Source organism: Hyperolius riggenbachi, chromosome 3 (genome assembly GCF_040937935.1).
Source record: "Hyperolius riggenbachi isolate aHypRig1 chromosome 3, aHypRig1.pri, whole genome shotgun sequence".
Taxonomy (NCBI): domain Eukaryota; kingdom Metazoa; phylum Chordata; class Amphibia; order Anura; family Hyperoliidae; genus Hyperolius; species Hyperolius riggenbachi.
Genome location: NC_090648.1, coordinates 15,380,992 through 15,405,422, shown reverse-complemented (window position 1 = coordinate 15,405,422; position 24,431 = coordinate 15,380,992). Strand labels below are relative to the sequence as shown.

At 47.9% G+C, this 24,431-nt stretch overlaps 1 protein-coding gene across 1 annotated transcript in view; it reads left to right on the top strand.

Annotated features, from left to right (window-relative positions):
* NFAM1 (NFAT activating protein with ITAM motif 1) overlaps positions 1 to 24,020 on the top strand; it is a 53,814-nt gene extending 29,794 nt beyond the window's left edge. Inside the window, exons 5-8 of the mRNA XM_068272027.1 lie at positions 12,370 to 12,438; positions 16,544 to 16,615; positions 19,354 to 19,416; positions 22,443 to 24,020. Coding sequence (XP_068128128.1) covers positions 12,370 to 12,438; positions 16,544 to 16,615; positions 19,354 to 19,416; positions 22,443 to 22,496 — 258 coding nt within the window. The 3' untranslated portion in view covers positions 22,497 to 24,020. The remainder of the gene's footprint in view (positions 1 to 12,369; positions 12,439 to 16,543; positions 16,616 to 19,353; positions 19,417 to 22,442) is intronic.
* The last annotated feature ends 411 nt before the right edge of the window (positions 24,021 to 24,431 follow it).

Genomic DNA, 24,431 nt, shown 5'->3' with positions numbered 1-24,431 from the left:
ATTGGAAACCAGGTATGGGGCCCCATGCCAATTTCACTAAGGGGCCCGGGGTGGTTGGTACAGCAGTAAAGTAATTTATGATTTGTAGTCACCATAGCATGCAATACAGATTGATCTTTAAAGGTCACCTGAAGTGAGAGGTATATGGAGGCTGCCATAATTATTTCCTTTTAAGTCGCCTGGCAGCCCTGCTGATCTTTCTGGTCAGTAATGTCTGAATCACACACCTGAAACCAGCATGCTGCTAATACAGTCAAACTTCAGTCAGGGCACCAGATCTGCATGCTTGTTCAGGGGCTGTGGCTAGAGAGAAGAATATGAAGGCTGCCATATTTATTTCCTTTTAAGCAATACCAGTTGCCTGGCAGCCCTGCTGATCTATTTGGCTGCAATAGTGACTGAACCACACCAGAAACTAGCAGGCAGCTAATCTTGTCAGATCTGACAATATTGTCAGAAACGCCTGATCTGCTGCATGCTTGTTCAGGGGCTATGGCTGAAAGCATAAGAGGCAGAGGACCAGCTGGACAGCTAGGTAACTGGCATTACTTAAAAGGAAATAAATATGGCAGCCTCCATATCCCTCTACCTTCAGTTCCCCTTCAAAGCAGTAGACAGTGGTGCTCAGCAGAGCTCGAATATTCGAGTAGCTCGAATATTCGAGCTCTTTTTTAGCTATTCGAGCTCGGTATTCGAGCTCCGAATAGCTGTAGCTATTCGAATGGGCTATTCGAGTACACTCGAATAGCCCATTCACTATTCGAGCTATTCGAGCAAACCGGCGCTATTCGAGCTCGGTACCGAGCTCGAATAGCGTCATAGCCCAGATTGATGTCCTTAGAGCCAATCAGAGGGCTCCCAGGCCCTCTGACGGCAGCCAATCACAGAGGGGGACCCTGGCCAGCCCCTACCCTATAAATAGCGGCCGCCATGTTAGGTTTCTCCATGCTTGCCTGAGACTTGTACAGAGAGAGAGTTGCTCCTTTGTGCTTTGGCTTAGCAAGAGCTCTATTGTGGTCATTTACCTAGCGTTTTTGCTCACATACACCTCCTATACACACCTATATTGTTGTTAGTTAGTTAGACATTGTATTTTAGTTAGTAGCTTTTGTGTTACATAGAGAGAGACTCAGACAGCTGCTGCACGCTTACAGCTTTAGGCCTCAGGGCCTGCCTGTGTGGGCAGCTGTTCTCTCCTGTCCTCTGTTTATTTCTCTCATCTATACCAGTATTTCTGCTGTCCTTTACTACTGATTGTATTAGTATTGTAGTTATATACTGTAACTGTACTAGGACACTCACTGTCACTGTTCATAGGCTACTAGCTGCTCCTGCGTGTGTGCACTCACTGTCTGTGTAGTGTGTACACACTACACACACTCTATTTCCTTCTGATAACTGATTGCTTATTGTAATTAGTTAGTTGTACTTACTGTTACTACTTACTGTACTAGGAGTCTAGGACACTCAGTCACTGTTCATAGGCTACTAGCTCCTGCGTGTGTGCACTCACTGTCTGTGTACACACACTACACACACTCTATTTCCTTCTGATAACTGATTGCTTATTGTAATTAGTTAGTTGTACTTACTGTTACTACTTACTCTTACTGTACTAGGAGTCTAGGACACTCAGTCACTGTTCATAGGCTACTAGCTCCTGCGTGTGTGCACTCACTGTCTGTGTACACACACTACACACACTCTATTTCCTTCTGATAACTGATTGATTATTGTAATTAGTTAGTTGTACTTACTGTTACTACTTACTTTTACTGTACTAGGAGTCTAGGACACTCAGTCACTGTTCATAGGCTACTAGCTCCTGCGTGTGTGCACTCACTGTCTGTGTACACACACTACACACACTCTATTTCCTTCTGATAACTGATTGATTATTGTAATTAGTTAGTTGTACTTACTGTTACTACTTACTCTTACTGTACTAGGAGTCTAGGACACTCAGTCACTGTTCATAGGCTACTAGCTCCTGCGTGTGTGCACTCACTGTCTGTGTACACACACTACACACACTCTATTTCCTTCTGATAACTGATTGATTATTGTAATTAGTTAGTTGTACTTACTGTTACTACTTACTCTTACTGTACTAGGAGTCTAGGACACTCAGTCACTGTTCATAGGCTACTAGCTCCTGCGTGTGTGCACTCACTGTCTGTGTACACACACTACACACACTCTATTTCCTTCTGATAACTGATTGATTATTGTAATTAGTTAGTTGTACTTACTGTTACTACTTACTCTTACTGTACTAGGAGTCTAGGACACTCAGTCACTGTTCATAGGCTACTAGCTCCTGCGTGTGTGCACTCACTGTCTGTGTACACACACTACACACACTCTATTTCCTTCTGATTACTGATTGATTATTGTAATTAGTTAGTTGTACTTACTGACTGTTACTACTTACTTACTGTACTAGGGACACTCACTCAGTCACTGTTCATAGGCTAGCTCCTGCGCGTGTTTGCGCATGCGTGCACTCACTGTCTGTAGTGTACACACACTAAATTTACTTGTGATTACTACTGATTATTGTAACTGCTAGTTGTACTTCCTGACTGTTACTACTTACTTACTGTACTAGGGACACTCACTCAGTCACCTCACCCACCAACCCACTCCATTAAAGTACCCCACTTTTCACCCGCCCTTTTAAAAAACTTTTGTCTATACGCCCAAAACATCGAAGATGTCTGGAAGTGGCAGCCAGCGCGGTTTGGGCAAGGGGAAGGGCAGCAAGGGAATCAGGAGGAGAGGGAGCAGCATTGTGGCAGGCCGCGGCCGCGCCACCATGCACAGTTCCGCAGCAGCAGCGTCAGTGGCTAACATTCCTCCCATAGCCACTGGCCGTGGACGCCTTGGGCGCCACCCAGCAGGAGCATCTGCAACTCACGCTGCAGAGACACAGCAGCAGCAGCGTGTAGCACCTGCTCCGATTTTCCTCCAGCCGGGTCGGAAACGTCCCATTGAGGAAAAGCATGCAGACACTGTGGTGCAACTCATGACGGAGGATGAGCAGCCCGCCATCAGCTCTGCATCCGAGGCCTCCACCCTCACCACCACCACCACCACCCCTGTTCGCAGCAGCCGCCCAGCAGGGTCTGGGGAGGAGGCCAGTTCACCGTCACAAGTTGGCGACCTGTCACTCAGCAGTATTTTTACCCCAGGCACCATCAGGGTATTGTCTGCTGTTGTTGGCGATTTTGAGGAGGAGATGCTGATGGGCACTTTGGGGGATGAGGGATTGGACAGCAAGACTGTGGCGACAGTCAAGCAGCCCATCCATGCATCAGGAGAGGAGTTTGGGGGGTCCTCATCCCAGCAGGACATGTTTCAGGAGGGGGAGGATGATGATGACCCGGTGACAGACAGAGACTGGGTGCCACCACCTCCAGGGGATGTCGTCCTCAGCAGCTCTGAGGAGGAGGAGGAGGATGCTCTTGTGGGCCTTGCAAGGAGGCGCATCATTGCAAGCATTGGCAGCAGTAGGCAGGTCCCACAGCCTGCTGGTGTCTCAGGCTCAGCAGCAGCAGCAGCAGCATCTGCCAGTACCACCACCAGCCGCACCCAAGGCCCCCCCCCCAACCACCACAGGGAGACAGGCAGCAGAGGCTCCAGGCCGTAGGGGGTTGTTTTTGTCACCAATCTGGCGATTTTTCACCATGCCCACTGTGTACAGCAAGTACGCCACTTGCAACCACTGTCAGCGGAAGTTGAGCAGAGGTGCAGACCCCTTAAAGTTCAGCACCAGCTCGCTCATCAACCACCTTGCTGCGAAACATTTCCACCAGCATGAGGAGTTCCAGAGGCTGAAGGCCTCTGGTGCTGGCAGTGGCACCACACCCATCACTGCACAGCCTTCAGCAGCAGCAGCAGCAGCAACAGCAGCCACCCGCCCTCCTGCTCCTCCAGCAGCACCAGCAGGAGTGCGGAAACGCACTGCTCCTCCCCCCTCTGCAACTCCTGCCGCCGACACTGAGGCCTGTTCTGGCAGCCAGTCCTCAGTGGCCTCCTCCGCTGTGTCTGCTGATTCCCGTGCCAGCAAAAGGCCACGCCAGAGCCTTTTGAGCGAGTCCTTCCAGGGGGTGGTTAGGGCTCTGCCTCCCAGCAGCCGTCGCGTGCGGCAGCTGAACGGCTTGCTGGCACGGGCCATGTGCTCCCAACTCCTGCCGTACACGCTCGTGCAGGAGGGGAGCGACATTCGTGCGCTGCTTGCTTGCGCAGCCCCAGACTGGCAGCTCCCCAGCAGACACTTTTTCTCCCGCAAGGCCATTCCTGCACTGCACCGCTTTGTGATGGCCAATGTGGAGCGAGGGCTGGAGCACGCGGTTGGTGAAAGGGTCCACGTCACCATGGACTCCTGGAGCAGCCGCTTCAGGACAGGCCGCTACCTGTCCTTCACTGTCCACTGGGTCAGCTTGGTGGAAGGGGGTGAGGATGGGAGAGCAGCAGCGGGCACAGCAGCAGCAGCAACACAGTGGGTGGTGCCACCCCGCAGGGTCAGGGGAACTGCAGCAGGTTCCTCCGATCCTCTGCCATCCTCCGGCACACCTGGCCAAACCCCCCGCCTCAGCAGCAGCGTGAAGGCCCGCCACTGCCAAGCGCTGCTGCACTTGGTCAGCCTTGGGAAGACCAAGCTGACGGCAACCCATGTGTTGGCCAAACTCCAGGAGCAGGAGAGGATTTGGCTGACCCCCAGAGGCCTCAGAGTCGGAGAGGTGGTGGCCGACAATGGGGCCAATCTGGTTGCCGCAATAGACAGGGGAAACCTGACCCACATCCCCTGTCTTGCCCACGTGCTGAACCTGGTGGTGCAGAAGTTCTTGCGCACCTACCAGGGGATGGGCGAACTGCTGGAAACGGCAAGGAACGTTGTGCGTCACTTCCGGCGCTCGGCTGCAGCCTGTGCGAGCCTGGAAGACGTGCAAAAGGAGCTGGATCTGCCACGCCATCGGCTGATCCTTGACGTTCCGACTCGCTGGAACTCCACCCTGGCGATGTTGGAGCGTCTGGTTGAACAGAAGCACGCTGTCAACCAGTACCTTGCCCTGGCCACTGTTTCCGCCGCTCAGAGAAGGGACAAGACCAGCAACATCCCGTCCATCGTCCCCGATGATGACTGGAGGCACATGCAGCAGGTGTGCTTAGTGCTGGCTCCCTTTCTGCAGGCCACTAACATGGTGAGCAGGGACCATGCTATGGTCTGCGAGTGGGTGCCCCTGGTTTGTCTGCTGAACAGGGCCCTCGATGCTTTGCTGGAACAGGGAGCGGCAGCCTTGGACCAGCAGGAGCGGCAAGCAGCTGCACAGTCCACCTCTGAGGGGGAGGAGGAGGAGGACTTGGTGGAGGTCCCTGACCTTGCTGCTGATGAGGGGGAGCAGCACAGTGCAGCTGAGTTGGTGCGGGGGTGGAGAGAGGATGAGGCTGACGAGGCAGAGGAGGAGGAGGAGGATGAGGACAGCAGCACTGCCGTCGATGTGCCAGCAGACGTGGCCCGCCTCTTCCCAATGGCAGCGCACATGCTGAGGTGCCTGCGCAGGGACCCCAGGGTGATCCAGATGAAGCAGAGGGAGGACATCTGGATCAGCATGATGTTGGACCCACGCCTCAAGGGGAAGTTGAGCCAGTTCCTGCCGCCTGCAGGAGGAGACCCAGCGCAACAAATAAGGAGCTTGCAGCAGGCCCTTGTTGAGCGCTTGGAGGAAGCCTTCCCCCAGCCTTCCACCCCCACTGTCCAGCAGCCAGCACAGAGGCAGCAGCAGGTGCCTGCATCCAGCAGCAAGCGCCCCACAGACCTGCTGTCTCTCAGCCACGAGCTCTACAGGACTGTAGAGGCTCCGGCAGCAGTGACTAGAGAGGAGGTGCATGCAGCAGCATCCTCCTCCGGTCACAGCCAGCGCCTGACCCGCATGGTGGCTGACTACATGGGGTCCTACAGCGGGCTTGACAGCGATGCCCCTGTTGATCCCATGGAGTATTGGGTCAAGTGCCTGGAGATCTGGAGCGAGCTGGCGCAGTACGCCCTGGAAGTGCTGTCCTGCCCCCCTTCCAGCGTGCTGTCCGAGCGCTGCTTCAGTGCAGCTGGTGGCGTGGTCACCGAGAAACGCTCACGTCTGTCTCACAAGTCTGTGGACAGACTGACGTTTCTCAAGATGAACCAGGCGTGGGTGGAAGGCGAGTTCCTGGCCCCTGTTGTCGGCGAGAGGGGGACATGAACTGGCTGCCGGAACTTAGAACCATCGTTAATGTGCCTTACCACCCTTTACCACCTCCTGGCTCCTGCTCACTAAGCCAGCCTGGTTCACTTTGACTATTACGTCGCCTGCAGCCACACATTTTACACCTACAGTGGGCTGCTGTGTACTGCCCTTCTGCTGTCTGTCTGTGTTTCCCACTGCCAGGGTCACAGAATTACCTTCTGCTGCCACTCTGCCACCAGCTATTACGTCAAACAATAGCTATATTGGTTGTAAAACCAAAACTAAAAAAAACATTAAAAAAAAAAAAGGTTTAATTTTTCTGAGGTGCCCGGGTTGAAAACTGTGTTGTCCCAGTTGTGTATTGGACACGATGTGGGCTGCACGACCGCTGTCTGGGACCTCCTGTTGTGTTTATTTACAGCCCTGGTATCACCGCTAGGTACCAGGGCTATTATGTCACGCTGCCTACCTGCTGCCACACTCACACTGCTCCTCCTCCATTCCTCCTCCTGCTGCTGCTGCTGTCTGTCTGTGTTTCCCACTGCCAGGGTACACAGAATTACCTTCTGCTGCCACTCTGCCACCAGCTATTACGTCAAATAATAGCTATATCTGTGTAATTGGTTGTAAAACCAAAACCAAAAAACCATTAAAAAAAAAAAGGTTTAATTTTTCTGAGGTGCCCGGGTTGAAAACTGTGTTGTCCCAGTTGTGTATTGGACACGATGTGGGCTGCACGACCGCTGTCTGGGACCTCCTGTTGTGTTTATTTACAGCCCTGGTATCACCGCTAGGTACCAGGGCTATTATGTCACGCTGCCTACCTGCTGCCACACTCACACTGCTCCTCCTCCATTCCTCCTCCTGCTGCTGCTGCTGTCTGTCTGTGTTTCCCACTGCCAGGGTACACAGAATTACCTTCTGCTGCCACTATGCCACCAGCTATTACGTCAAACAATAGCTGCTCACATAATTACTCCTCCATTCCTCCTGCTGCTGCTGCTGTCTGTCTGTGTTTCCCACTGCCAGGGTACACAGAATTACCTTCTGCTGCCACTCTGCCACCAGCTATTACGTCAAATAATAGCTATATCTGTGTAATTGGTTGTAAAACCAAAACCAAAAAACCATTAAAAAAAAAAAGGTTTAATTTTTCTGAGGTGCCCGGGTTGAAAACTGTGTTGTCCCAGTTGTGTATTGGACACGATGTGGGCTGCACGACCGCTGTCTGGGACCTCCTGTTGTGTTTATTTACAGCCCTGGTATCACCGCTAGGTACCAGGGCTATTATGTCACGCTGCCTACCTGCTGCCACACTCACACTGCTCCTCCTCCATTCCTCCTCCTGCTGCTGCTGCTGTCTGTCTGTGTTTCCCACTGCCAGGGTACACAGAATTACCTTCTGCTGCCACTATGCCACCAGCTATTACGTCAAACAATAGCTGCTCACATAATTACTTCTCCATTCCTCCTGCTGCTGCTGCTGTCTGTCTGTGTTTCCCACTGCCAGGGTACACAGAATTACCTTCTGCTGCCACTCTGCCACCAGCTATTACGTCAAATAATAGCTATATCTGTGTAATTGGTTGTAAAACCAAAACCAAAAAACCATTAAAAAAAAAAGGTTTAATTTTTCTGAGGTGCCCGGGTTGAAAACTGTGTTGTCCCAGTTGTGTATTGGACACGATGTGGGCTGCACGACCGCTGTCTGGGACCTCCTGTTGTGTTTATTTACAGCCCTGGTATCACCGCTAGGTACCAGGGCTATTATGTCACGCTGCCTGCCTCATTGACTGCCTGCTGCCACACACTCATCCTCCTTCTCCTGCTGCTGAATTTACCTCCTGCTGTCTGTGTGTTTCCACTGCCAGGGAGCACATACAATGGCGCTTCCAACATGCGTGCGCCCACCAGCTATTTGTTACGCTCAAAAATAGCTGCATTTCTTTAAAAAAAAAATGGAAAGAGAAATAAGTGAAGAAGAAGAAGACGATATAGAAAAAGGAGAAGGAGAAGAAGAAGAAGAAGAAGAAGAAGAAGAAGAAGAAGAAGAAGAAGATGATGATGAAGAAGAAGAAGAAGAAGAAGAAGAAGATGAAGAAGAAGAAGAAGATGAAGAAGATGAAGAAGATGAAGAAGATGAAGAAGATGAAGAAGATGAAGAAGAAGATGAAGAAGAAGAAGATGAAGAAGAAGAAGAAGATGAAGAAGAAGATGAAGAAGAAGAAGAAGAAGATGAAGAAGATGAAGAAGAAGAAGATGAAGAAGATGAAGAAGAAGATGAAGATTAGAAGATGAAGAAGAAGAAGATGAAGAAGAAGAAAAAGAAGAAGACAATATAGAAGAAGAAGAAGAAGATATAGAAGAAGATATAGAAGAAGAAGATATAGAAGATAAAGAAGAAGAAGAAGAAGAAGTATATACAGTACTGAACAAAATTCTGGACACAACTTCTCTTTCCACCTTTTTTTTTTAAAGGAACATCCCCACATAATCACTTGCTGTTGTTACTTGGAAAAAAAGATGTTTCTTGCATCATTCACCCTCAAAACAAGTGTTGGGAAGCTATTTAAGGCCAATTCGAATAGTCAGCTCGAATAATAAGCTCGAATACCGACTCGAATAGTCAGCTCGAAGTCCGAGGTCGAATCGAATAGTAAAAATTATTCGACTCGAATATTCGACTGACCTCGAATAATTTACTATTCGAATTCGACCAAACTCGAATTTTAAAAAGGGGTATTTGAGCACCACTGGCAGTAGATGGTCTACAGCACACCTACAAAGCCATATTTTCTGTTTTTACTGTAATTTACCGCTGCTATATGTCAAATGAGGAATTTACAGCTGGGGGAGATTGTGGGAATTTCTGAAGCATATCTGCCCTTTCTGTGTATGGAATGTAGTCCAACAAAACAGCACATTTTTTAAATAAAGATACAAGGGCCTCAATGTGATTTGTTTGCTTTGAATGTGCTTTTAAAAGGTTGTAAACACCTTATAGCAGTTTATACGATAGTGTAACATGTAACAACAAAAATATGTAATAAAAAAGCAGCACTGTATATTTTGTACACGAAGACAACTTTGTTTGCATCTCTGAAGTGGTGTAACTTGAGTCGTGTGTACGTAGGGGACTGTCTGGAAGCAGGCCCTGTCCGCCCATGATGCCAAATGAGGCAACTTCCTCAGGCGGCCGAAGTCTGGGGGCGGCACAAGGCAGAAACAGGAAGTGAAGAGAGTGCCTGGCCAATTTATACTGGGGGCACCTATATCTGGCTACCTATACTGGAGGTACCTATACCTGGCTACCTATACTGGGGGCACCTATACCTGGCTACCAATACTGGAGGTACCTATACCTGGCTACCTATACTGGAGGTACCTATACCTGGCTACCTATACTGGAGGTACCTATATCTGGCTACCTATACTGGAGGTACCTATACCTGGCTACCTATACTGGAGGTACCTATACCTGGCTACCTATACTGGGGGCACCTATACCTGGCTACCTATACTGAAGCACCTATACCTGGCTACCTATACTGGAGGTACCTATACCTGGCTACCAATACTGGAGGTACCTATACCTGGCTACCTATACTGGAGGTACCTATACCTGGCTACCAATACTGGAGGTACCTATACCTGGCTACCTATACTGGAGGTACCTATACCTGGCTACCTATACTGGAGGTACCTATACCTGGCTACCAATACTGGAGGTACCTATACCTGGCTACCTATACTGGAGGTACCTATACCTGGCTACCTATACTGGGGGCACCTATACCTGGCTACCAATACTGGAAGTACCTATACCTGGCTACCTATACTGGGGGCACCTATACCTGGCTACCTATACTGGAGGTACCTATACCTGGCTACCAATACTGGAGGTACCTATACCTGGCTACCAATACTGGAAGTACCTATACCTGGCTACCAATACTGGAGGTACCTATACCTGGCTACCAATACTGGAGGTACCTATACCTGGCTACCTATACTGGAGGTACCTATACCTGGCTACCTATACTGGAGGTACCTATACCTGGCTACCTATACTGGGGGCACCTAAACCTGGCTACCAATACTGGAAGTACCTATACCTGGCTACCTATACTGGAGGTACCTATACCTGGCTACCTATACTGGGGGCACCTATACCTGGCTACCAATACTGGAAGTACCTATACCTGGCTACCTATACTGGAGGTACCTATACCTGGCTACCTATACTGGAGGTACCTATACCTGGCTACCAATACTGGAGGTACCTATACCTGGCTACCTATACTGGAGGTACCTATACCTGGCTACCAATACTGGAGGTACCTATACCTGGCTACCTATACTGGAGGTACCTATACCTGGCTACCTATACTGGAGGTACCTATACCTGGCTACCAATACTGGAGGTACCTATACCTGGCTACCTATACTGGAGGTACCTATACCTGGCTACCTATACTGGGGGCACCTATACCTGGCTACCAATACTGGAAGTACCTATACCTGGCTACCTATACTGGGGGCACCTATACCTGGCTACCTATACTGGAGGTACCTATACCTGGCTACCAATACTGGAGGTACCTATACCTGGCTACCAATACTGGAAGTACCTATACCTGGCTACCAATACTGGAGGTACCTATACCTGGCTACCAATACTGGAGGTACCTATACCTGGCTACCTATACTGGAGGTACCTATACCTGGCTACCAATACTGGAGGTACCTATACCTGGCTACCTATACTGGAGGTACCTATACCTGGCTACCTATACTGGGGGCACCTATACCTGGCTACCAATACTGGAAGTACCTATACCTGGCTACCTATACTGGGGGCACCTATACCTGGCTACCTATACTGGAGGTACCTATACCTGGCTACCAATACTGGAGGTACCTATACCTGGCTACCAATACTGGAAGTACCTATACCTGGCTACCAATACTGGAGGTACCTATACCTGGCTACCAATACTGGAGGTACCTATACCTGGCTACCAATACTGGAGGTACCTATACCTGGCTACCTATACTGGAGGTACCTATACCTGGCTACCAATACTGGAGGTACCTATACCTGGCTACCTATACTGGAGGTACCTATACCTGGCTACCTATACTGGGGGCACCTATACCTGGCTACCAATACTGGAAGTACCTATACCTGGCTACCTATACTGGAGGTACCTATACCTGGCTACCTATACTGGGGGCACCTATACCTGGCTACCAATACTGGAAGTACCTATACCTGGCTACCTATACTGGAAGTACCTATACCAGGCTACCTATACTAAGGCCACCTATACCTGGCTACCTATACTGGAGGTACCTATACCTGGCTACCTATACAGGAAGTACCTATACCTGGCTACCTATACTGGAGGTACCTATACCTGGCTACCTACCTACACTGAGGGTGATTTTTTGTGGGGGCTCACCGCAGCTATAACGTGCGGTGCAAATTGTAGGGTGCCGTGCGATCATTACAGCTCGGGAGGGGGGCATCTTCACAAGTTTGCCTCAGGCTGCAAAAAGTCTAGAACCCTGTGTGGAAGGGGGTGGAGGGATATTTTTGGAGGAGTTTTAGATTACAAAGTTTTAAAAAAAGTAGGCGTGGTTAAAATTTTTTTTATTTTTTTTCCCAGTGACCGCTCCCAAGGTCAGCCCCCATTCCATGTGCCGTCCTCAGAGATGGATTAATAATCCAGAAACAAGCATGCAGCTTATCTTGTCAGTTCTGACAATATTGTCAGTTACAGTGCCCCCTCCCCCCAGTTACAGTTCTCATATCACAGTGATTCTGTTATATATTGCCCCATATCAGAGCTGGTAGGAGGTCTGGGGGCGGAGTTATGGTAGGCACAGAGGGCGTGGCAGTATCTCCCTGCACAGAGGCTGCACTGACGCCCCCTGGCACAGTGCCCCCTCCCCCCAGTTACAGTTCTCATATTACAGTGATTCTGTTATATATTGCCCCACGTCAGAGCTGGTGGGAGGTCCGGGGGCAGAGTTATGCTAGGCACAGAGGGCGTGGCAGTATCTCCCTGCACAGAGGCTGCACTGACGCCCCCTGGCACATGACAATACGTAACCTCTGCTGTTCTCTCCCGGGCAGAGCCTGCAGGCGCACTCTGAGGATGTGTACGATGTGATGGAGGAGGACGCCCCCAAGAGGAAGAATGTGGTGAGTGACAGTTATCACGTCTCTGCTCATTAAAGTGCCCATACACTGATTGTTCCAACAGATTCGATTACTGTGATTGCCTGCTCACTAACGACACACACACTTCTAATAGATTCCAGTATTAAATCTACTAGAAGTTGTCTTGTTGCCACCCCCTAAGTGTATGTGTGTGCCCCCCTCCCCGTGCCCGTGTGCAAAGTGGAAGGATCACCTATGCGCTGGCAGGACTCTTGCCTCCAGCGCCAGTATCTATACATCATGACACCAGCACATGCAGTGACATCACAGGTACAGGCGCTTGCGACCAGGGGCCTCTCGGAACTGTTGGTCATCAGGAAATCAAATTCTGTTATCACTGTTCACCTGATCGAGCCCTAGCGACCAAGATTTACCGCCATGCCCAATCGATACTTTTGACCGGTTTCAGATGGAAATTAATCAGGTTGACATAGTATGACACTGATTCACAATAATTTAATAAAATAATCAGGTCGGAAGGTCGATGGCCCGAAAAATTGACTAATGTATAAGTACCCTTAAAGGACAACTGAAGCGAGAAGAATATGGAGGCTGCCATATTTATTTCATTTTAATCAATACCAGTTGCCTGACAGTCCTGCTAATCTATCTGGCTGCAGTAGTGTCTGAATCACACCAGAAACAAGCATGCAGCTAATGTTGTCAGATCTGACAATAATGTCAGAAACACCTGATCTGCTGCATCCTTGTTCAGGGGCTATGGCTAAATCTATTAGATCTCGTATCCACTATTACGGTGCGGAATCGCCTGGATTCCACCGCTGACGAAATCGCATGCGGATGCGATTCTGCATGCGCTTTTTGCCGCGATTTCGCATAGGCAGGGAATATGCGATTTTAACCATGTCACTGCTTGTGTGAATTAACATGGGTACCTATGCGAAGTCGCACATGAAATCGCGGGAAAAAACGCATGCAAAAAACGCATGCGATTTCCTTATTAAATACATTGCCTGCGATTCGCCTGCATTCCACACGCAGGCGAATTCTGTGAGCTCTGCCGTGCAGAAAAATCCTGCACAGAAAAACGCTCAGGAAAACTGACAAGTGGAAACAGCCCCATCCACTTGTATTGGTTATGCGAATCCGCATGCGGTCAACGCATGCGGATTCGCCCTAGTGGAAACGGGCCCTTAGAGGCAGAGGATCAGCAGGACTGCCAGATAGTCAGGCAACTGGTATTGCTTAAAAGGAAATACATATGGCAGCCTCCATATAGGCTCTTACACAGTGGGACGTTGCGTTGCAGGGGACGTTAAGGTCGTATAACATTCTCCTAACGCAACGCACGGTGGTGCTAAAGGTGGACGCTACATAGAGCTGCATTATGCGGCTCTTGGTGCTCTGTTTTCGTTCGATAGAACCGGCAATGAGTCATATGAATCATTGCTAGCAGGCAGAGAACAGAGAATGATTCATATGAATCATTGCTAGCAGGCAGAGAACCGAGAATGATTCATATGAATCATTGCTAGCATGCAAAGAACAGAGAATGATTCATATGAATCATTGCTAGCAGGCAGAGAACCAAGAATGATTCATATGAATCATTGCTAGCAGGCAGAGAATGATTCATATGAATCATTGCTAGCAGGCAGGGAATGATTCATATGAATCATTGCTAGCAGGCAGAGAACCGAGAATGATTCATATGAATCATTGGTAGCAGGCAGAGAACCGAGAATGATTCATATGAATTATTGCTAGCAGGCAGAGAACCGAGAATGATTCATATGAATCATTGCTAGCAGGCAGAGAACCGAGAATAATTCATATGAATCATTGCTAGCAGGCAGAGAACCGAGAAAAATTCATATGAATCATTGCTAGCAGGCAGAGAATGATTCATATGAATCATTGCTAGCAGGAAGAGAAAGCATTGCAGTGCAGTGAATATTAAAGGGGCACTATTGCTAAAATCATCTTTTTTAAACCTTTTAGCATACATATTAGTTGATGGAGGACTGATTTTGCACGTTATTCATTTTTATTTGAAAGTATTTGTTTGCAGGCAATATACATTTAGATACATATAGCCACGTCAGCAGTTGTACCTTTCCGACGCCAATGTAGTTCATACCATTCTGCAATAGGGAGGCAGCTTGTAGTGGTGTGCGAGTTGTCAGTTATATTGTATCCCTCTGGCCATTTCAGTTCGCTTTTCCCACCTTGTAACCGCTCTATAGAGCAGTTACTGAGCACAGCAGCCGACATAAAGTGATGGTTGCAGCCTCCTCCGTGCAGGGTGCGACGTTACTCAGAGCGGCTGTGTGTAGTTACGCTGTCCGGCCGCCAAGGACCCCTTTCCCTATGCTGGCAATGAAACGGACACCTATTGTTGTCCGTTTCTATGGTAACCATGTCCGGCTTTCCTATCTGCGCAATCTAGCGGCGGCATCAAAGAGCACACACAAGCGCTACAGCTGTGTGTTGCTCTGCGTGGTGTATTGCTTCCTAAAACCTTTTTTGAATGCCTGCAAAGCTGTTTTAAAGGTGTTTGTGTTGTGGAAGCAGGTAGGCATTCAAAAAAGGTTTTAGGAAGCAATACACCACGCAGAGCAACACACAGCTGTAGCGCTTGTGTGTGCTCTTTGATGCCGCCGCTAGATTGCGCAGATAGGAAAGCCGGACATGGTTACCATAGAAACGGACAACAATAGGTGTCCGTTTCATTGCCAGCATAGGGAAAGGGGTCCTTGGCGGCCGGACAGCGTAACTACACACAGCCACTCTGAATAACGTCGCACCCTGCACGGAGGAGGCTGCAACCATCACTTTATGTCGGCTGCTGTGCTCAGTAACTGCTCTATAGAGCGGTTACAAGGTGGGAAAAGCGAACTGAAATGTCCAGAGGGGTACAATATAACTGACAACTCGCACACCACTACAAGCTGCCTCCCTATTGCAGAATGGTATGAACTACATTGGCGTCGGAAAGGTACAACTGCTGACGTGGCTATATGTATCTAAATGTATATTGCCTGCAAACAAATACTTTCAAATAAAAATGAATAACGTGCAAAATCAGTCCTCCATCAACTAATATGTATGCTAAAAGGTTTAAAAAAGATGATTTTAGCAATAATGCCCCTTTAATTAGCCATGTGGCTAGGCAAAATAGTGGACTCTCCCCTCCTCCTCTCCTGCACACAAAAAACAATAAAACAACATTACTGAGCATGTGCAAACAGTCTAACGCAGCTAAAACCACCTATAACGCACAGCATGCAGCACTTTCATAGAACGTGCAGCGTTACACTCTAACGCCAGGGGCCCCAACCGTCCCGTTTTCGCCGGGACTGTCACGGGTTGGGGGAGGGGTCCCGCTGTCCTGGGATACCCCCCCTTGTGTCCCGGCAGGCAGCGGAGGTGAAAAAAGGATCGAGGCGCCAGCCGGCGGCTTTGGTGTGTGGGATGCGGTCTGGGATAATAGTGTCCCTCCCTCCCTCCGAATGTGCCCCCCAGTGTCCCCCTGTATGGCGAGATACGAGCGCAGCAGAGTGGCAGTCTTACCATCTTCCTCGCGTACCGGGCATCTCTTGCTTCCATCTACTTCCTGTGACGTCACAGGAAGCAGGAAGCGGAGAAGACGAGATGCCCGTACGCGATGAGGAATGGTAAGACTGCCACTCTGCTGCGCTCATATCTCGCCATACAGGGGGACACTGGGGGGGGGCACATTCAGAGGGAGGGAGGGACACTATTATCCCAGACCGCATCCCACACACCAAAGCCGCCGGCTGGCGCCTCAATCCTTTTTTCACCTCCACATCCAGGGCCATGGGCACCCTCACCCTTCTCCCCACCAGTCAGATATATATATATATATTTTGACTAGGGGTGTGTCAGGGGGTGTGGTTGGGGGTGTGTCAGGGGGTGTGGCTTAAGTGTCCCGGTTTCTCATCTCAAAATGTTGGGAGGTATGTGTAACGCAACGTGGGCAGTGTGAACAGCCCATTGATTTTTCATTGCTGTGCGGTGGGCTGCGTTACAGGCTGCTCTAACGTGCGCCTGTAACGTCCCACTGTGAAAGCAGCCTAAAGGGATTTGTTTCATTCATCCTTAGAAACATCAAGCAGAAATCCACCATCCTGCTGGACCCAGTCCTCTAAGGAAGGCCAAGCCACAGGTATCCCAGGTACGGTACGGACGCCTGTCTTACAGGAATACAGAAGTGTCTTTAATAACGTTTCTGAGCTGTTTTTACTGTTATCACCATGGTGATAAAGCATGCAGTTTTCACTAAGCAATTTTCCTCAGGCAAACCTTAAAATAAGGATTTTGTCTTTAACCTATTTTGGTTCCTGGACGTAGTTTCTACGTCCAGGAACCATGCGCGCTACCGCGCGCTCCCGTGGCCGATCGTGCGCGTGCACGCGCACTCCCGGCCGCGGATTCGGTAGCCAAGGAATCAATGTATCGGGCTATGGAGCCCGATCACTGATTCCTCTCCCCCGCTGAAAAAGCGACAGCTTCTCTCGGAAGCTGTGCTTTTTCTGGCCGTCTCCTTCCCGATGCGTCACTCTAAGCGCGTGCTACGCTTAGAGTGACGTCATGTAAACAAACTCATGGCCGCCATCTTGTGGCCAAAAAGTAATACCACACCTGAAAAAAAAAAAAAAGAAAGAATTAACACACATTTACATTATAAATCTATTGTTTACCTCCCACCCTCCCAAAAGTGCCCAAATAAAATGTTTAGTATAAAAAAAAAAAACCATTACAATAAAAAAAAAAAAAAAAAAAATGTAAATATTTACCTAAGGGTCTAAACTTTTTAAATATCAATGTAAAGATGAAATATTTCTATATTTTTTTTATTTTAAACTTGTAAATAGTGATAGATGCAAAATGGAAAAAATGCACCTTTATTTCCAAATAAAATATTGTCGCCATACATTGTGATAGGGACATAATTTTAACGGTGTAATAACCGGGACATATGGACAAATACAATACGCGAGTTTTAATTATGGAGGCATGTATTATTTTAAAACTATAATGGCTGAAAACTGAGAAATAATGAATTTTTCCATTTTTTTCTTATTCTTCCTGTTAAAATGCATTTACAGTAAAGTGGCTCTTAGCAAAATGTACCCCCCAAAGAAAGCCTAATTGGTGGCGGAAAAAACAAGATATAGATCAGTGCATTGTGATAAGTAGTGATAAAGTTATAGGCTAATGAATGGGAGGTGAACATTTCTCACGTGAAAACGACGGAACCTGAATGGGTTAAGTTAAGGAGCGATCTCTAAAGTTAAGGTTTCATTCTTTAAAATAACAGAATTCTAAAGTTAAAGACAGGCTGTTAATTCAAAGAGAGGAATGCAAGTGTAATGTGTGTGATGATTTATCACCTGGCCTGAGCGGTCGTTAAATAGGAACTCCAGCTTAAACAAACATACTGTCATTATGTTACATTAGTTATGCTAATTAAAATAGATAGGCAATATAATCTCTTACCCACACTGTTTTAAAAGAACAGGCAAATGTTTGATTTCATGATGGCAGCCATCTTTTTGGTTGAAAGGAGGTGACAGGGAGCATGAGACACTGTTCCAACTGTCCTGTGTGCTGAGCACCTTTATATATATATCCTTTCCTGGCTGGCCTACCTAGGCTAGCTGTAATCGTCCTGGCAGCAGGAGGGGCGGAGCTGCATCCTGCCTGTGTGTGCTCCTCCCCTCCCTATCTACTGCATGTGACAATAACTACACTCTCACTGTGAAAGCTTATCACTACATGTTAATAAGGCAAGCTTCATTATTGAATCAACACTTAAAATACCGATCAATGTGTGGTTATAAGTTTTCACTTGCCTTATTATCACCAGCACGATGATAGTGAATTGTGCCCATTGTCTGTTTACAAATTACAAATTACAAAAGCATAGTTTATCTGCTCTGAAAGCTGCCATTGCATTTTCTTGCATAGCTGCTGTATTTGTATATTGAAATCTACCTAGTGATCACTTCTCAGCTCTTTCTGCTTCTCAACTCAGTACAGCTCAGTTTCAGCAGTTTGCTAATGTTTACTAAATGTATCTGACAAAGGAATGTAAACAAAAAATTATGTTGTTGTCACCTCTTCGGATGTGGCTAGAAGCTGCCCACTGAAGCAAGGAGCTAACAAGGTGCCATGTTTAACTGTTTGAATGCTGTTCTGCTGCAATTTTTGTTTTGCGGTAGTAGGTTTTATGCTGTAAATAATCTTTTAGAAGAAATGTTGAGTTTCTTACCACTTTAAAGAGGAAATCTGACGTTACAGACAGGTTTTGGGTTAGTCCATCTGTTCATGGGGAATTCACAGCATGGCCTTTATTCTTTATAAAGACATTCCCTGAAAAAGATTTATATCTAGATGCTGGCCAGCCTCCCTGCTCGCTGCACACTATTTTGGCAGTTGGACGGAGCAACTGCCATTCTCTAAGTGCTTTTAAAAATAAAGAAAACCCTGAGAACCCCCCATGAGAAGATGGGCTAGTCCAAAACCTGTCGGTAATGTCAGATTTCTACTACTTACTGTAAGTGACAGCAACATAGGAGAGAAGTCATTTATGGCTTATTTTACTCTGGAAGAAACATACTTCTTATTTGTATGTGGTTTACATGTATTTTACATTTTAAGATTTTGGCAACAGAGGTCCATGAAGCAGTGCTTTTGTCATGTCACAGAAGCACTGCTCAGATGCCATTTGTTTGGTTTTCCTTGTAAATGTAAATAAGGTAAACAAACAAACAAAAAGCACAGTGTGAGGTCACCCTGTATAGCCACATATTGTTTTTATCTTACACGGAAGGTGATGGTGCTATTTATATCCATAATGAAACTAATATAGTGTAACTGCAATTTACCTTCGGAGTCATCTTTCTCCAGGCGAAACCTCCTCCGGTAATGAAAAAGCCCTCATCTGCCTCTGAAAGGCCTCCTATTAAACCGGTGAGTGTAAAAAGTCAAGCGATTGTCCTGCATCCCAACCCTCCCCCCTCAGGCCCCTCCCCACATACAGAAGAGCCCCCCATCCAACATATGCAGGAAGTCCCTGATAAAGGCCCACAATAACATCATCCAGTGTATTTCAGGTCCTGGGATCTTCATGGCCCTTTCACACCGAGGCAGTGCAGTGTTTTTACCGCACCCCACCGCCGGGCAATGAAAGTGTATGGAGACGTTCATACTGTGACGTTACGGTGCGACGAAAGTAACGTTTTCGCCGCATCCCCAACGCAGGTTCACAACTACGATACCACTGCAGCGAAGCGTCAAGTTGCGTCGATCTGTGTCGACCCGGAAGTCATGGTAGTCTACGGTGACGCATAGATTTTTTTTTAAATCACTGATGCGACATCACGGCGCGCATGCGTGGAAGCCTTTTTTAACAATAGGCTTCCGCATACCCAAAGCAGGAAGTGAGGGCAAGCGCAGGTCACTCCCTGCTTGGCCGATGGTCAGACAGGGAACAACGCACAGTAGTGCGGTGTTCCCTGAAGGCCTTTTTTTTAACGGTGCGACTCACCGCACCGCTAATGGTGGTATCTGGTGTGAAACCATCCTCAGGGTTCGGTTTCCCTAGATGGGGAGAGGCATACAGCTCCTCCCTCTTTTGTATACTATTGGAGAAAGGGTGTGGCTATAGAAGTCACCACCCTCCTTCCTGTTGCTGCCATTCAGAGAGGGTTGCGTGGAAATGACCGCCACTAGCCCCTCCCACATTGGATCCTGACCTGCTGAGGGCAGATCCCCGGATCCAGCAGTGGGGTAAGAGGGGACTGTGGAGCGTACTATAAGGAGTTGTGGAATGAGGTGTGTGAGACAGACTTTGAGGCAGAGGAATTGTAACTATGAGCAGGGGCGTATCTGGGTAAAATAGCGCCTATGGCAAACACTGAAATTGCGCCCCCCCCTCCCTCAGTCAGAGCCCCCTTCCCCTCTAAAAACAGCATCATTTATTGTGTACATGTGCTATGGTTGCTTGCGTGTTTTGGTTCAGGATATTGCTGAGGGTACCTTTTTGGAAATAGCTCTTGTTATTCCCTCTCTGTCCTCTTTTCTAACACTAAGCAACGTGCTCCCTACATGCATAGGTTAGGTAGTCAAGTTCCCCAGATAACAGCAGTCATCTGATCTGAGGTCTGAATGACAGGGAGGCATGGAGGCAGGCATGCCGGTGCAGAACAGGGGCAGGCAATGGTGCCCATGGTGCTGTGGTGCCCATGGCACAAGCCATGTCTGCAACCCTCTAGATACGCCTCTGAGTCTATGAGGACCAATCTTTTTTTTTTGGGGGGGGGAGAGGAGGGATAAAAGAAAATCTCCTAGAGCAGCAGGAGTGTATCTACAAATTATGAGTTCTGCAGAATAACTTTGAGGGGGACCTCCTCATGCTCACACCCACCATGTGGTGACCAGGGGCTAAACTAGAGGGGAGAAGCCCCTGAGATCAAGCAGTGAGGGCCCCTACCCCTCCTCCAGTACAGGGGACTATACCTCAGATCAGGAGTTTTGTGGCTACACTTGTTATGGGGGTGAGAAGATCCTGATGGCCACACTTGTTTTATGACCCTTGTGAGATGGGCCCCCAGGCTGTAAGGGACACATCTAAGTTTTGCTGGGGGTGCCCATGAATGGGGGGGGGCGTTTCTACTAGGAATGCTTTAGCAAGTATGGCCATTATGACCCACCCATAACATTATTGCCCCCATGGCTCTTCTCACCCGTTAGTGGACAGCTGGAGGGTGGATAAGTGGCATTACTTTGTTTTATTAAGTTTTATATTAAGAGTATGTTTATTTGTTTGGAAAGGAAGCTGGGGGACGTTGAGATTTTAACCACTTTAACCCCACAGGTGCGTGTATCTATGCTCCTTTTAACACCCTTTGCCCACCAGGAGCCTAGATATCCCGCCGCTGTCCGTGCTCCCGCTCGCTCGTGCGCGCGCTCCAACGCTCATGCGTGCTGCCGGACGCTCGCCCGGAGATCAATGAACGGGAAAAACCGTTCCCGTTCATTGATCTCAGCCCCCCAGCAACGATCGGCTGCTTCTATGAGAAGCAGCGCGATCATTGTGAAAAAAAAAAAGTTTCCCAGCCTTGTTGAACTTCCTGTAAGCGCACTTCCTGCGCTTACAGGACGCATTTACAAAAAGTTACTGTGGCCATCTTGTGGTCAAATAGTAAAACTACATCCAAAACATTTTTCATATACAAATACATACTTTTACACTATAAATTAACTCATTACCTCCCACACTCCCCAAATTATTTTCTTTTTGTATTAAAAAGAAAAAAAAATTACAATTAAAAACAAAACAAAACATAAATAGTTACCTTAGGGACTGAACTCTTTAAATATTTATGTCAAGAGGGTATAACACTGTTACTTTATAAACTATGGGCTTGTAATTAGGGATAGATGCAAAACTGAAAAAAATACACCTTTATTTCCAAATAAAATATTGGCGCCAAACATTGTCATAGGGACATCATTTAAATGGTGTATTAACCGGGACAAATGAGCAAATAAATTTCATGGATTTTAATTACAGTAGCATGCATTATATAAAAACTATAATGGCCGAAAACTGAAAAATAATGTTTTTTTCCCCACATTTTTTCCTATTTTCCCATTAAAACACATTTAGAATAAAATAATTCTTGGCATAATGTTCCACCTAAAGAAAGCCTAATTGGTGGCGAAAAAAACAAGATATAGTTCATTTCATTGCGATAAGTAATAATAAAGTTATAGACAAATGAATGGAAGGAGCGCTGAAAGGTGAAAATTGCTCTGGTGCTCAAAGGGTAAAACCGCTCAGTGGTCAAGTGGTTAAAGACCCCAGCAACCTCCTGTAGACATGGTTGTTATAGTGACATCGTTCCTGTGTCCCTTTGTAAGACTTTTATCCATGTATTCTAGTGATATTTTCCGGTATGTCTGAGCACTCGCTGTCTTCTCTCTTCTTACAGAAGCCAAGAAATGTAACGTCCGAGAACTCCTTATATGAGAACATCAAAAGATGAAGCCATAACTGGCCCCCGGCCTTGTACGTCTGCTTCCTGCACCCTCATCCTTGGACGGCGCTACACTGGGGCACACTGGGGCACTGGCCCCCCTTGGGAATCACTATGCCCCCTCCTTGTACATCTGCTTCCTGCACCCTCATCCTTGGACGGCGCTACACTGGGGCACGCTGGGGCACTGGCCCCCCTTGGGAATCACTATGCCCCCATCCTTGTATGTCTACTTCCTGCACCCTCATCCATGGGCGGTGCTACACTGGGGCACGCTGGGGCACTGGCCCCCCTTGGGAATCACTGTGCCCCCATCCTTGTACATCTGCTTCCTCCACCCTCATCACCATCCTCCACCCTCCTTAGTGGATACCTCATTTGTTTCTCCTTTTTCATTTAAAAGGAAATCTCTACCTTGGCTTAAAGGGATCTCCGACCAAAATAGAAACACTTTAGCATACACTTTAGGCTTTCCTGTGGACCTACGGGTCCCGACCAGGGCAAGGTTAGACTCCATGGATTCACAATGTCTTTCTAGGTAATGATATGCTGGATTGCCCCGTGTCAGGTCTAGTCCCTCGAATACATGGACCGAACTAGGGAAATAGACCGGAAGGGAGTGGTTACTGGGCATCATAATGCCTTGAGCATGGCCCTCAGCCCTTCCTACACCTTTCTCTATGGAAACACTGGACTCCACCCACTAGTATTTAACGCCTTCATTTCAGTTTTGTTGTGCCGCTGCTCATGTTTACTTTTTATAGCTTTTCCAGTTAATATTTATGCACTGTTACCTGTAAGTTTATTAACTGCTTCTGGAGAGCAGTAATTGAAATCTATGTCCTGTATATGTCCTGTTATTCCTGCCAGGGCGTAGATTTCCGTCACTCTCACCGCGTGGACCCGTCGTTCTCACCATCCCGCCGCTCGGTCATCGCTGCAGCCCGCTCGCTTTGATGTCACGCTGACAGCAAAGCTCCGTATCTCGGTCAGGGGCCGATTTCATTGACTCCTGTCCTGACCCTGTTATCACTGTGAGCCACTCAGAGTGGTTACTACTCCAGTTAAAAAAAAAAAAGTCTCCGGTTCTTAAGGGACCAGAGACCAACGGTCTGCAAGTGGTTAACCAAGGGGCACCAGACACTCCAGTTTATTTTATCTGAGGAAGCTGGTTATCCTCCCGCCAGGGCCGGGCCAAAGCAGAGGCGAGAGAGGCTCCAGCCTCAGGGCGCAGTGTAGGAGGGGCGCACAACTCACTCAGCTATCATTCCTCTATTGTGTATGAAGCAGAGAGAAATAAGAAATGAAGATATATGGCAGTGATTGCACGCCAGATAACTAGAGATTCATGTGTTGGGGCCCTGGGGAACCTCTTAGTCTAGTAGCAAAAATTGTGACGGCTGGGGTGGGAGGGATGGGGGGCGCACTTTGGTGTCTCAGCCTTGGGTGCTGGAGGACCTTGTCACGGCACTGCCTCCCGCAAAACGCGTTGCATAGTGGAGTTTTGTTTGAATAAAGTTTTCGTTCTTTGAATCAGATCGTTTGTGTCCTTCCTTGGAGGTAAGTCCACCGCTACCTCCTTTTCAACTGTTTTATACTTTGACGCCTCTGTCGAGGTTAGGCATCGGGGTGAAGTGGGCAAGGTTAGGCTTTCTGCACATGTAATATCACCCGGAGGGATCACTAAGGAAGGAGGCAGGGAGGGCATCAAGGTTTCACTGCAGTCCATGACTGCTATTTGCTCCCATTCCTGGGTGCCTAAAGGTTCATACACACCTACCAACTATCTGTACAACTATCTGCCAATCTTGTCTGTTAAGCCCCATACAACTTTTGTTGTGAAACAACTAAAAAAAAAGTATTTTGCTATTGTTCAAACAGCTGATAAGACTGATAAGAAGTCACTCCAACTGTTGGATTGACTTCTTATCAGTCTTATCAGCT